Source organism: Rhamphochromis longiceps, linkage group LG11 (assembly GCF_057381845.1).
Source record: "Rhamphochromis longiceps isolate RC_006_pf linkage group LG11, R_longiceps_female_GT1.1, whole genome shotgun sequence".
NCBI lineage: Eukaryota > Metazoa > Chordata > Actinopteri > Cichliformes > Cichlidae > Rhamphochromis > Rhamphochromis longiceps.
In genome coordinates this window covers 24,313,349-24,328,549 of record NC_140567.1, presented here as the reverse complement: position 1 = coordinate 24,328,549, position 15,201 = coordinate 24,313,349, and the positions used below count along the sequence as shown (strand labels likewise).

The following is a 15,201-nucleotide window of genomic DNA, read 5'->3' as shown; positions in this document are numbered from 1 at the left end:
CCCCTATCGCTGTAAAATCCATGTGACTGCCACACTCATCCCCACCAGGCCAAGAGCACACCATAAATGAGTTGCTTACTGCCATCTTGTGGAGCCAGAAGTGAGTTTTCTTTTAGTTTTTTTCTCCCCACAACAGTCATATGTGCAAGCTTTGATCAGTAAAAAACATTCTTCATCCTGGAGGAACTTGGCTGATAACATTAGTAAGTCTAAGCACTTCAATGAGCTTTATTAGTGTACCTACATGCTGATAACCACTTAATCCAAAGATTCATGTGAACGTCATCCTTGACTTTCACATCAAGTCATAAATGCACTTTACATGCCCTTTCAGAAACAACTCGCTCATGTTCGATAACTAGCAGTTTTTACCATTTCCTGGATATTGCAGTGAGTAACTCTGAATCAGAAATGAAAGGAAAACAAATAATTACACTTAAGGTTTATTCATTGCTGAAATATAATCAACTACTGACTTCTCAGTAAATAATGTGATAGAAATCTACTAAAACTATTATTTTTCTTTAGAAGAAGAAAAAAAACAAGGCTTGACAGGGGTATGAACATTTCATATGTGTGAATAAAGTGACAAGATGTATTTTGAACTTATTTTTCTTTAAAAGAAAAAAAACAAGGCTTAACAGTAAGAATATGATTGCAGCTCAGCAAAAAGTAAAAAGGTAGAAGGGGTAAGTATAAGATTGGCATGAAGACTGATTGGGTTACACACATAAATACATGGAATATTACATTTGTTTCTATCATGATAGGTCCTTGTTTTAACACACCGTGAAGTACTGTAGAAATAATCACTGCTAAAAAGAGCATACAAATAACATGAGATAAACATGTGTTACAGTCCACTTGTTTAACCTGTTTTCAATCTCTTGGTATAAAAGCTAGGAAGATCTCAAATAAATGAAGTAAAGTGAACATCATAAGCAAGGCTTCTTGTAAGTTTTTCGTCATTTTGGCAGGAGAGGGGTCCTTGTAATGCTAATTACCAGCAACGTTGACATTTTATCTATGTGTGATTAAATCACTAGGGAATATAGAGCAACTTTCAAATCAGGTTTACACTACAAACTTCTGGGGATATACTGAATAAACCATCACATACTGTAGGAGTGATTTCACAACCTCAGCAAAAAACTTGACCAGAGAACAAACATGCACTGACAAACTATCAACAAAGGTCTTTGTCCCCGTGTCCCTACTCCTAATAAATGCACTTTACATTTTTAAAAAATCCTCAGAGCCTCTAATTGAACAACAACAAGACAAAATACACAGCAGAGACGTTTATCATACAGCAAGAGGTGTAGCGGGGCTTCTAGTTATGGGTAAGAGATACATTAGCAGGTCATTTCACCTAAACTGCTCTAGTAACTGCACAGTGTCAGCCAAGCATAGTGTCAATGCACTTAAGGGGTTAATTAATGATCCTATGGAAACAGTCACGTCTTTGAAAACACCTTCCAACATAATCTGGAAGAATTTCTGGAGATATTTTATAGGACACTCTACAGTAGTTGTTAACACACTCATTCTAATAGTCAGCAGAGTAGATGCAACAGAGACACGAGGCAAATTTTCCTTAAGGCAGCAGATGCCTTTTCAAGTCCCTTTTTTTTCTCTCACTTCCTATTTTAGAACTGAAACATCCCTCTTGCATGCCACTCTCTTCAGAAACCAGGAAGCTCAGTATCTGTATGGTCCCTGTAGGAATGGCATCTCCTCATGACCCTCACGGGTCTGTCTTTCTCCCGGTCTTTTTGAAAGCTTCAGCCTCTTAGCATCTCCCCTCTGCAGTCCTTTAGCCCTGCGGCGGCAGGACACTTTGTGCCTGTGAAGAAGGGTAGCGTTCCAAAAGCGAGCTGAGCAGCGTCGGCAGGAGAAAGTCCCTCTGGCACGGTGGGAAGCCCGATGAATGAAGACTGCCAAAGGCCTGTAAGACTGCTTCCCACACACACTGCACCTAAGTCGCTCCTGAGTGCTCAAGGCTTTTTGTGGGTGTTTAACTGCCATGTGGACAAGCAGCCCCGCTTTACGGGAAAACACAGAATTGGGGCATATCGGACAGCCAAAACGTTTCACAGGAACTTTGAGAGATGACAGGATCTGCACTTTCATTCCACCAGTGTTGACAAGCTTATACCCACCACCACCTGATCCTCCTCCTCGCCTAATTGTCAAACGAAGAGAGCCTTGTTTTTTATTCAACTGCCCTCTTATTGTACAACTGATCTTTCTCTTTCGTTTGATTTCATCAAATCTGACTAAATCTTGAGATTCCCATTTATTTCCCTTCCAATCTCTCCTGTTGGACTTTTTTTTCTTCTTCTTGTGTCGTCTCATGTCATCGTGTGACGACTGGACGTCGCAGTCGAGGGTTTGGTGGGGCTGGGTGCCTGACTGATGATGGGGATGATGGTGGGAGTGATGATGATGGTGATGCAGATGATGATGTTCAGTGGAGGGCAGTTCCGTGAGGGGCTGGAACGGGGCCGTGGTGTGAAGAGTTCGGCTACGGGATCCAGCTGGATATATGTGTTCTCCTTTAACTCCGGCTGGAGAATGCGGGTGTTGCGGGGGCATGACTGTAGAGTTGGGAGGAAGTGGCTGAGAGTAAGCTGGTGCCGCAGAGGCAGAAGACTGAGTAGCTGCAGCATCATAAAAGAGGGGAGAATAACCAACTGGTGGCTGTGGGGGTGCTTGTTGGTGGCTATGAGTGACAACACTTAGACTTTGCCCTCCGTGGCCTTCGTTGGAAGGTGCCATCTGAAGCAGTGCATTCGTGGCAGCCTCACTCTCAGAGGTTGACTGATTAACATCACTCCCACCTCGGTTGTCTCCAGACCCACTGTTGCTTTCTTGTGGGTTAGACTGTTCAGGGCGGGTCATGCCATGCTGAGACTGCTTGTGTCGAGTGAGGCTGTTAGAGTAAGCAAACGCCTTCCCACACACCTCACAGCAGAAGAGCTTTTCACCCCCACCTTCATGGACCGTCTGGTGATGGGCAGTCAAGTGAAAGTGGTGACGGAACGACTTCCAGCATATAGCGCAGGTGTAGAGTCGAGGTGGCGGCGGGGGCTGTGGTTGGGGTGGGGGAGGAGGCTGCGGCTGGGGGTTGGTGTCTTGAGGCTTGACGTCTTGGGAGTAGGGATAATAGGAGGAGGTGCTTGGTGCTTGGTTCTGGCTCCGGTCTTGGGCCACGCTACATTGAGGATTTGGGTTAAAGCTGTTAAGGTTCTCTGGAGCCGGTGTGGTGGGCACCTCTTCCATCTCCCCTTTCTGGTGGAGTTTACTGTGCCTCCTGAGGCTCTGGGAGTAACCAAACTCTTTCCCACAGATGCTGCATTTGTAATTCTTTGCCCCGGAGTGGACTGTTTGATGCTTGCTGAGGTGGAAAGCTTCTCTGAAATACTTCCCACAAACAGTGCAGTGATGGGGCTTCTCTCCTGTGTGGATGCGATCGTGCCTGCGCAGGGTCTCGCGGCGTGCAAATCCCTTACCACAGACACTACAGAGGTGAGTGCGTGGGAGCCCACTGGGGCCCATTCTGGGGGTGTACTGCCTACGTTTGGGGGGCTGTCCGCCAGCTGCAGGATCTTTCTTAGCTCTTGGTTTGCGGGGACGTTTTGGTTTGGCAGTAGGATTCTGCGGGTTGCTGGTCATAGCCTCTTGACTCCCACCACCTCTGAAATTCTTATCCATACCAGATGTGGATGAAGGTGAGCCCAGAGGTCCTAAACCAAGACCACCTAGCAGACCTCCTATGATGTCTCCCCTGTCATCCCCTCTATTTCCACTGTTACTAGCTGCTGTTATAGCAGAGATTGCATTATTCACAGAGCTAGTGACATCATCTTCTGAGTCATCCAGTAGAGAAGAGAGGGGCAGGTGGGGCTGTTGCTGCGGATGGTGGTGCTGGTTGTGGGTCTGTGAATGTGGATGCAGTGTTGGCGCCAGGGGTGCCTTTCTCAGAGCTGGGCCCGCCATCCCACTTCCACATGGGGAGGCACCAGAGTAGCATGGAGATGGATTACCTTGAGAACGGTGGTCATCATGGTAGCCTGTGTAACGATTCCGAGAGTAGTCAGTGGGGTATTTACCATCTGCTCTGTCCCTGTCATTTGAATTCCCTCCCCTTCCAGAATGAAACAGACCATCACATCCTAAACCTGATTTTGGTTCTCCTTCCCTCACAATGATTACACCATCCTCTTCCTCAGTTTTCCCATAAATAACCCCTCTATTGCTTTGATAAGTTCCCCCTCCTCCATTACCTCCTCCACCCCCTCCCTCGACTCTGTCCTCACCATCAGTTCCTGTCTTGCTGCCCCGTTGTTTGGGTCCCCTACCTGGCTTGCCGCAGGTGCCTGAGGCAGCATGGTTGAGTAGAGAGGTGCTCTCACGGAAGGCACGACCACAGGCGGGACATCGGAATGGCTTTTCCTCATGTATCTTCTCATGCCGTGTCAGTGACTCTCTACGATTAAAAGCCCGAGAGCAGGTGGAGCAGCCATATGGGCGGGCTGACGAGTGTATAACACCATGTTGCAGGAGATGCCCTTTTTTCTTAAAGCCTTTGCCACAATCAGGGCAATGAAATATTTTGTTTGGGCTAGAACAAGAATTGGAAGAGGGTTGGGGAGGTTCTTGGGTCGAATGGGGAAGGCTTGGATCAGACTGTGTTTTTATGTGAACAGGGTTTGGGCCAGTAGTGGCAGTATTGCTAGTACCTGCTGCGGTTGGCTCATGCATGCGCATATGCCTGCGAAGGCTTGAAAGTTGAGGGAAGCTTTTGCCACACTCTCCACAGCTATAAACTGGCTCTGTGTCAGACTCTGTGGTGTTGGGTTGCATTGAGCTCTGGTTATCAGATTTAGAAAGGTGAGAATCATTAGTAACCAGTACTGAGGCAGCAGTGGAAGACGGAGCAGAGGAGGAGGAAGAAGAAACTACTGATGAGGATGAAGATGATGAGGCAAGCAGGGATGACGGTTCTCCACCCATGTTTGACATACCCACCCCGCTCCCAATTAAAGCTGGCGGCTGACCATGATTTAGCCCCCCGTTACTACTAGTGCTGGGATTACCACTGTGGCTACTGTGCCCATGGTTGCTACTGCTACTACTGTTGTCAGATTTTCTCTGTGGCAAATAGCCGGCCATAGCTTTCTTCCTCCTACTGCTACTGCTGCTGCTATTACTACTTCCACCTCCGCTGCTTTCCCCTTTACCGTCATCCTTAGACAAAGATAAATGAAGCGGCAAAGGTAGGGGCAAACCTGCTTCCTGCTGCATCAGAGAAGCTATCTGATTTGACGATAGTACAGGAATGCCCTGGAAGTCAAAGCCGCCCAGCGATGAGGGCTGAGAGCCTGGGTGGAGAGGGTGATGAGGATGAGAATGAGAGTGAGGATGAGAAAGGGTGTGCGGTGGAAGCTGGTGCTGCTGGGGTGGTTGCTGTGGAGTCTGCTGTGGCTGGGGAGTAGAGTGGCCATGAGTGTGAGAAGAGTGCAAAGCAGGAGGCGGAGCAAGGCTAGTACTAGGCTCCCCGCCTGTCTGACTTAAGCCAATGCCTAAATGGTTATGAGTTCCCTGTTGAACAAGAAACTGTTCTAAACTAGCATTAGCAGGCACCCCAGAAAGAAAATACTGATTAGCGGCTAACATGCAACTAAACTGTTGATGAAGGCTCCGTGCATCAGACTGGGCCCCAACCAACTGGTGTCCCAATGAGCTGACTGCACTGCTGCTAGAAGGGTTATTAGAGGTTGCCACAGAGGTTGAAGGGGAAGGAGAAGAAGAGGAGGGGCCAGGTGATGCCTGGGGGACAGAGAGGCCGGGATGCAGAGGAGGGGGGGGTGGAGGTGCTGATGTTACTAATCCTCCTAATCCCCCAGCGCTCCCACTACTGCTACTTCCCCCAGCAAAGTGCTCAAAGCGGCCTACACCTGGGTGTAACTGCTCCTGTGCTAGTGCTGCCTCAGACGGGTGGAAAGAGCGCAGGAACTGTGGATAGCCTGAAGAATGGCTTGAGCTGCTGCTGCTCATCTTGCTTGACTTTGAACGAGAGCTCTGAGATGAGGAAGGCTGTTGTTGTAAAGGTGGGGGAGGAGGGGCACTCATCTTGGCAAAAATGGAGGCAGAATCAGAAAAGGCGTTACCTCTAGACCCCTGCAGGGGGCCCAAGCCAAGTCCAGACAGAAGAGCTCCAGGGGACTCAGCCTGCTGCTGCTGCTGCTGCTGGAGTTGATGCTGGTGAAGCTGCACTTGCTGCTGATGCTGTAGTTGCCGATCTAAACCAAGGCCTTTGAATTGGTGGGCCTGGTGCCCACTTAACATCTCTATAATGTCCAGATTGTATTTTCCAAATTGGAACATTTCCCACTCACTGGCACATGGGGATGCAGGTGCCAAACCTCCAGCACTAGGGGCGGCGAAAATGATCCCACCACTGACTGGTGAAAGACAAACTTAACCCTAAGGGTGAAACTAACCTACGACTTCTTTTTCAAGAAATACTTAAATGATAGCTTAAAACTAAAAGTTCGTCTCTCCAGATTGTTTAGGTCTGGTGCTGCTACTCTCTGTTGATCATCCACTGCCCACGCACTACTTCCAAACTGAGAGGGGTAGCCGAGACGACAATCTGATGATCAGACGGTAAAACGTGTCTTTTGGCAGGTAGATAAGATCCACCTAATTTTAAAACTTGCTTAGAATAGTTTTTATTGAGAAGCAGTTCAAATGACGACTTCTTGTTTCCTTTACTGCGCTCCTTCACCTAAGCAAGATTCCTCATCGGTGTTCAGCCAAGAAGTTCCTACAGCTGAAAACACAAAATCAAATAGGAGTGAAAGTCATAGCATTACTACACAGTCTATAAATGTATTTAAAATTCACTTATGCCCCTTCTATAACAGTCCTTTAATTTATTGAGGTGAATTTGTACATGCTTAAATCTCAGCCTCAGATTAAACTGCAGCAATACACAGACTATAGTGAGGATGACACAACCCACCAACCTGACTTTAAGTAGCCTTTACTTTTAATAAATATGGCATTTATACCTAAAGTGAATACTTCTTATAAATGGAAACATTTAGTTGAGATGTGACCAATATACAACTACTGCTGTTAGGCTGGAAAAGTGAAGGTTTCTACTGGTATTAGGAAAAGAATCAATTAACAAATCAAGCTTAGCATTTCACAGCTAGTGAGCAAACTATTAAATACATTAAACATTTTACAATTTGTAATGACTTACCGGTATGTAGTTCTTGTGGACTGCAGCACAACTAGAATTGCTGCATAAAGGCCAATTCCTTTATTATTAGACTCATAATTGCTACAGAAGACAAAGTTATTTTTTAAGCATTTTTAGTGTCTATGCTTACAGGTGCACGGTATGAAACTAGGCAGATTTTTATCTAACCCTTTAACCCTAACATGCTGCAGCAGTTTGTGAAGAATCTCGTGTGTTTTACATTATGAATGCAGCATTTGCGTCTCTCTAATAACAACAGTTACTCAGGAAGATGTAGAGAGAGAGAGAGACATGTGGCAGTGTTCCACGAAAAACCACATCACACAGCAGATTTCTTGGTTCTGGTTAAGAGCAGGTGTGTCTGTGTGTAAAAACTGGTTGTTTTGACTTCTTAAAGCCTTACATGACACGGATTATATGTTATTTTTACTGACTACTTGAGTAAAGTGACTTCTCTCCACCAGTGGTGAAACAAGAAAGACATTTTGCATTACTTTTAACCTACACTACTTAGACACTAGCCACTTCTTGCTATATTTTACCATGTGTTCTGTAAGAATTCACAACTTCAGTAACAGTTTTCGCATTGCAATCTCTTTTACATAGTGCAAGAAAACACGAGACGGCGTTTATTGTAAACGTACAGTCAAATGTAAAACTGAGTACACAACATGATTCAGTAGCTTGTGGTGCCACCTTTAACAGTAATAACTTTAAGTAATCATCAGTATGCGCTCATCAGTCTCTCACATTATTGTGGAGAAATTTCAGCACAATCTTTATTACAATATGGCTTCGGTTTATTTAAGGTTTGTGGGCATTCATTTAAGCACAGCTCTCTTGAAGTTGTGCCACAGCATTTCAATCATGTTGAGCTCTGGACTTTGGGCAATTGCAACTAGGGCTGCCACGATTAGTCGACTAGTCACGATTATGTCGGCTATCAAAATCACTGACGCGTCGTTTGAAGCTTTGTAAGATTCCAAAAGACGCAGGAATAAGTAGTAGGATTTAAGAGTGTAATAACAGACTGAAACAGAAGATGGCAGCACTGCATGTACTAGGATGCCAGCTGCCATTAAACCCCGAAGAAGAAGACGCAGTGTCCGGTAACGTAGCTGTGTCCAAATTTAGGAACTGCATCCTCCTGTGCCCGCATTTGTAGGCCAATTACGTTACAGCGACACGACGAAGACTGTACAAATTCGAAGACTCCAACAAATGCGGCTGACAAATGCGCCCTTCATTTCCCCAGATTTGAAGGATGGGTCGGTGTATACTTCGTAGCCCAACCTATCCCAGAATTCATAGCGTGGCCTTGCTCAGTTTCCATCAATGGCGGCAGCTAGTTAGTTTTAATATTACTCTTATTATTCTTTCTGGGTCACAAAATAAATGTTTAATAGTCGACTAATCGCAAAAATAATCGGTGACTAGTCGACTATCAAAATAATCGTTTGTGGCAGCCCTAATTGCAACGCCTTGATTCCTTCCTTTTTAAGCTGGTGTGCTTGGGATCATCATCGTGCTGCAAGACCCAATTTCAGCCAAGGACAGGTGGCCTCACGTGTGACTCTAGAATACTTTGGTATACAGAGGAGGAGTTCATCAACTGAATGGCTGCAAGGTCTCCAAGTTTTGTACATGAAAAACAAACCCAAATCTTCAACCCTTCACCACTGTGCGTGACAGCTGGTATGAGGTGTCTGTGCTGATACTCTGTGTTTGTTTTCCACCAGGCAATGTGTAAACACACACCTGAATGACAGACCAGAAAACTGCCAAAATGTCTGCTTTTACAGCTTCTTACCCTCTTAATTCCTATGGATACAGTAAGGGTGTACTTAGTTTTTCACAGGACTAGTACGACTCATTAAATCGCTCTTGTTCTCATGGCTGCATTTCAGAAGGTTTCAGGGTTTTCAGTAGAACTCAATCCTTGTGATAAGAGAAACTTCAAAGATGCAAATTAGATACAAATTAATTTAATGAGGTTATTCACTCTTAAGAATCCTTTTAAAGATAAGTTTCTGTATAACTTGAATCATTAGACACATGGGAGCCTGTTAGCCAATTATCAAGACTTCACTTTCCAACATTAAACTATTCCATCATTTAAATGCAAATAAAACTGCCTTGCAAAAAAATAAAATTTTCATTCAAATTTGGCAATAAGTCATGCACGTTTTAGCCCCAAAATGTACAAAACCAACAATGCTGACTTAGATATTTTAATGTTATTGTGTCAATTATCACACAATTCAAATGTTAGTTTTAATCTTAAAGGTCCATGAGCAGGTTATAATATACATAAGGAATGTTTTTAAAAAGATTAATAGTAATGATCAATTACCTGAGCAGGTATGATGGATGTAATTACACAGCAACAGTAGGTGTATAGTACCTTAATACAGATCAACAGGGTGGCTGATCTGCAGATACATACATATATTTCTTATTAGCACTTTTATTTTTACTTCTTTACGCTTTATGTGATTTTCTTGTGCCTCGGGCAGCAATAAACTTAAACCAATCTAACCTCCACTACCAACAAGCATGGGCACAATCTGCATGGCTTATTAAAACAAGTAGGCATAAATGGACGTTGCAATAAAAAAATAGTATGAAGTTGTTCCAATTTATTCGAATACTTGGATGGCTTAACATGAACTGTCTACGGCAGATTCACTCACTTTGCTCACCTCTTAAAAAAATCTTACCGTTTCCTCTAATTGATGCGATGAAGCTAGAGGGGAGTGAGCTCCCCGGGCAGATGAGGAAGATAATCTATCGCACATTTGACTGCCTCTCATTTTATAATGCACCTCGGCAATCCTGTAAAGAAGGGCAGAAAATGCTCAAATTAACACAGTGACGCTGTACAGTGTAAACATTAGCAGTCCGTTACAGGCGCCAGTTATAACGGATGCACTTGAGGTGGCATCCTGAAATAGTATTGGCTAACATTTGGAGGAAAGTGCGGGGAAGAAGAAAAAAAAACACACACACACACAGAGAGAGAAAACATTGGAAGCGCTTGCATGCAAAACTTCACGGTTCTCCTTAGCATCGTATTTTACACTGGCTCGGCGTGTTTAGCTGTTTGCTGCCACACACACGCAGTCTACAAAACCACATAACCGACCGACCGCTAATGTTAGCCGTCATTTTAAACCACAAAAATACAGGCACGCCGACTGCCGTTAACACTGTGATGCTAGCGTTAGCATATACATCTGCGTAACCTATAATCGGCAAATGTTTACCTACGCATCCAGTTGCAGGGCACAGTTGCAGACGGATGAGGCCTGTCACGCCTTCTTCTAACCGCCTAGCTAGCTATCGTCCGCTTCCATTTCTGCGTGCTGTTTTCCAGTCGTTAGCCAGAGCCATTTTCACTGATGCTGAGCTGGGTGAACGCTTGCACAGTTCCCCCCAAGAAATCGACGCCGACGGGTACCGCAGCCGCCTCCTCGCCATTTGATTACGACATGTTGCGCTGTCAGTGAGCTTTTGCTTGATGTTTCGGCGGCCGAGAAAAATTAGGATGCTCGGTGATAATATTTTTGGGTAAAAGTGAGTGACGTGTGCTCCCTTAACATTGGTCCTTTCCGGCCCTTGTAATATTTCCGGGTAGCAGCAGCGGGGCTCACAGACGGCGGTTTAGGGCTCACAGCGGATTCAGCACCTTTGGTTGCATGCTGGGCTAAAAGATGAGCATTTTCACATTGCCTGCTACATCAGGGTACAGACCCTGTGTCATTGTATTACAAGTTATCAGTATCCGTGAAGCACTTTACCCCCCCAAGCTCCAATATGCATGCCTTGGAGGCCTAGAAATAGTTATTATGTTATGCTACACAGGGCATTGAAAATATATAAAATTAAGTGAAATTAAAAAAAATATTTTCCCACTGGTGATTTAAGCTGCTATGATTTTGTGGATTTTTCTCCAGCTGTCCTGCAACCTTAAAATTGGATGAGCGGTTAAGAAGATGGTAAATGAGCCGGTACTTATGTAATGCTTTTCTGCTCTATTTGAGCACTCAAAGCATTATCTTACTGCAAGCCTCATTCACACACAGGCTTTTTCTACACCAAAGCACTTTTAACATCAACTAACCTGCAGAGTGGGAGAGCTGTCAAACCAACAGCCCTCTGATTGGTAGATGATGTACTCCATCTCAAGATCTACAGCCACAGGTGGATGGATGAAACTAAAACGTTTGTTCCCACATCATTTTATTTTTCTGCTTACTTTTTGTTAACGGTATAAATCTTGGCATGTATCTTTTTTGAAATTTTTTTTTAAAACGAGTGCACATTCACATTAATGAACCATTAAAAAAAACACACAAATATATAGAAAACTTAAGTGCAGTCTCAAAAACATGTGGATTACAGATTAGAGTGACTCTGCAGAAACGCTAAACATTCACACATTTAGTTTTTTGGACTAAGCTGTATTTAAAATCATTTGTCAGGATTTAGAAATGCTTTTAATTTTCTATATTTCTATACAAATGTAGAGGGTGACAGAAGGGGATGCTAGGGTTAGGGTAAGATGGAGGGAGGTGAACTGAAGTGGCGACCCCTAACAGGAGCAGTCCAGTGTTTTACCTAATTTGTCTGGATGTGTATTAAGGTGTATAAAAGCTGTACTGCTGCTGATGATTAATACCTGCAAGAGGTGGTTCTTTAAATACTTTGCTCTCAGATTCCAGGCTTATTTGTGATTCTTAGGGTGTTTAAAAGTAGAACTCAGCTTCAGCTTTCAGGCCCCACACTATTGCTACTATTAAGATCAGGCTTAAAGCTTTCCTCTTTAATGAAGCATATATTTAGGGCTGGATCCTGAATCCTCCATTAGTTACGCTGAAATAGGTCTAGGCTGCTGGGGGATTTCCATGATGCACCATGAGTGTTTCTCCTTCAGTCACTTTCTTCACTCACTATGTGTTTACACACTCCTCTGCTGGAGGTTTCTTCCTGTTAAAAGTGAGTTTTTCCATCCCATTGTCGCCAAAGCACTTGCTCATAGGGAATTATGTGATTGTTGGGGTTGTCTCTGTATTTTATTGTATTATTGTACCATCTTTACCTTAAAAATATAAAGCATTTTGAGTTAATTGTTGTTGTGATTTGGCACTATATAATTAAAATGTAATGTAATTCAATACAGTCAGCTTGCAGTTTAATAGATCTGCAGCTGTAAGCTTGGCAGAGTCAAATAACTGACTGTATACTGAGTAAATACGTCTTAAAGGCATTTTTTCCCTCTATCTCAACAACAAATCTGCACAACACAGTTCAGTGTTTGATTGCCAACAATAGGTCGGGGGTAACTAAGCTATTTAATAATGTTTAGTAGTTACCAAATCTGTGCAAAACAGTGACTTAGGAAGCACATCCTCAGACTAAATAATCATTTTATTATTCTTTTCAATTGATTCAGTTATCCAAGTCACAAGAGGGGTGAGTAATTTCACGCCTCTCTGGGTTTTAACAGTTTTAACCAGTGTGGTTAAAACTGAGCAAAGAATCTCTTATGATCAGTGTTTGCAGTTTAGATATTAATGTAAATTTATCTAGCTCCTCGTTAACTTCTCATCATTTATAGGAAACAATATATATTTTTTACTGTTTTTACAATGTTTGCTGTTGCAGTGCAGATTAAAACTGAAATGACTCAGGTTGACATATGTCAAAGAATACACTACAGTACATAGTGCTACAAAATGCACTGTAGTTAGCTTCAGACATTATTGGATGTGTTTTCAGGTTATCTTTTTCTTGCCATCTTTGTGTATTCGAGATCATCAGGTGTGCTGTGCTGAGATAGAGCTCATATACAGCAAATGTCGTCATGTGAGTACTGTAGAAGTCCGTATTATGACTCAGCTTAGTAAAGAGAATCTATTTTTTAACTCTGCAAGTTTCGATCGCAGTTGCAAAAACCATCAACCGCTGTGAAGAAACTGTCTTTTATGTGAATCTCCCCATCAAAGAGGAAGAAGAGCAAGAGCTGTTGAGTCTGTTGGAGCAGCAAAGCTCATTAGAGTTACCAACCTGAGAAGTCACCAATTAACACCACCTCAGATTAGATCCCACATCAATGGTTCCCAGTGCTGAAGTAGGAAAACCACATCAGCATCAACTCTTTGCGTGAATTAGAGATAAATTGCTCCACAGAAACTACTGCTGAAGGAGAGCAATTAAGAGAATTGCTTGGGACAAGCAACAAGAGGACTGGACATAAAGAACAATGGAAACAGAAAATATCTGTATGAGTAGTTTTCTCACTAAATTTTGAAGGAGTGGAACTATAATTTAAATATCTTTTAAATAGAGTGATTCAGATCACACGTGCAGGCTCTACAAGGTCTGTTTGACCATGAACAGTGATTGGGTGGCCCATGAGATGACCTCTACAGTCATGTGACCTAAAACTAGCTGAGATGCTTTGGAATTAATTAAATGGCACCTGAAAAGCCACCAGTGGGAATGCTTTCAACACCTGCAAAGCCTCCAGGTGATGATCTGAAGCAGACATAGCCAAATGTGAAAAAACTGATAAAGACAAACAGTAGTGACTTTGAAACTTTGAAGATGTAAACAAAATATGAAACATATTTTTGTTTCTTTTCATTCCTGCATACCTAATATGCACATGTAACTGTTTTTGGAAACAGTAAAAATAAAGGAAGAAAAATGAGTGAGTCACAGTGTTCAAACCTTTTCACAGGTACTTGTTTATGGTGTGTTAATATGAGTTTTGAGAGGCGTTGGACATTTTGGGCAGTGCATTTACTGATATCTACAAACAGTCAGATGATATTATGTTCTGTGTTTTGTTTTTGTCAGTCCCATGTAAAGCAACAGAAATAGCTTTAAGGGTGAGTTACAGTCTGAGCAAAGCCTTCTTGCACAGCTCATCCTGGAGCCACTGAACCTCCTGGTGGTGAAATGTGCAAACTACGACTCTGACGCATCAGAGGCAGATAGTGCTTAAATCAAACATAATCATTTTTGTGCCCTCTTGTGTAGCCCCTGCAAGAATTATTTCTGTGTCAGCACGGTGGCTGTTATCTGCCCCTTCATACATCTCAGTGCAATAAATGTATTCACAGGAGGTTTTAAATATGAGCTGCGGAGCCCTTGTTTCACCATAGGAATCCAGCACGTCCAGCAGTGATATAACTTTGCAGCCCAGACGATCTCGAGCTGTAAATTATACGAAAACAATTCCACCTTTTTCATTTTATTTAAAAGTGCAGTTGTCCGCTCCCAGTAGCACTGCATAGCCATACTGCAACTTATATAACATCTCACAGGCAGATGATATGGGATTTTATTATACAACCAGTCTGTGTGCTCACTAACCTACTGAACACTAAAAGGGCCTTTTTTTTCCAAATATAGGAGGCGCTTTTAGTTTGACTCCTTATAAAACACCAGTTTGCCTTATGATTACTGTTATGATAACCCATATTTATTAACATACTGATGCTGAGCAAGCCACTGGTGTCAGATCTGGTTATTATCCTAAAAGTTTGACTCACAGATTGTTACAAATCAATAAATAAATACACTTCAGTGACAGAAGCAAGCTTCCATAGCAGTGTTTTATTTCTACTCCACTAGATTTGATCAGGTTACTAGTTACATGCAGATTTTACGTGAGAAACAATAATCTGTCGCAGTTATATAATATATAGTGCAATATTATACTGTAAATATGTCAGAGCAGATATTGTTTATGATAATAACACACTTGACATTTTCATCGTCGGAGACTGTTTTTATATTGCACTATTAAGACGTTCGTGCAGGTAAGAGCTCTGAAAACAACTGAAAAGTAGCTCGTTTATCTAAACTACAGAGCTCATTATTCACACCTTGGCTTAGATATGATTTCATTG

General features: G+C 43.0%; 1 protein-coding gene across 11 annotated transcripts; it reads right to left on the bottom strand.

The window, feature by feature from the left end:
• Positions 1-427: 427 nt before the first annotated feature.
• On the bottom strand, positions 428-10,928 carry LOC146659212 (uncharacterized). 11 transcript variants are annotated; one of them, XM_085423140.1, is made up of 5 exons: positions 10,546-10,928; positions 10,000-10,114; positions 9,633-9,711; positions 7,280-7,319; positions 428-6,841 (listed from the first exon to the last, which is right to left on the bottom strand). In XM_085423140.1, exon 5 carries the CDS (start codon positions 6,391-6,393, stop codon positions 1,702-1,704), a length of 4,692 nt encoding a protein of 1,563 aa, XP_085279266.1. In that variant the 5' UTR covers positions 6,394-6,841; positions 7,280-7,319; positions 9,633-9,711; positions 10,000-10,114; positions 10,546-10,928; the 3' UTR covers positions 428-1,701. The 11 variants fall into 11 exon arrangements, with proteins under 11 accessions (XP_085279266.1, XP_085279264.1, XP_085279263.1 ...); XM_085423138.1 differs by having other exon boundaries at positions 9,633-10,114; XM_085423137.1 differs by lacking the exon at positions 7,280-7,319.
• Positions 10,929-15,201: the final 4,273 nt, after the last annotated feature.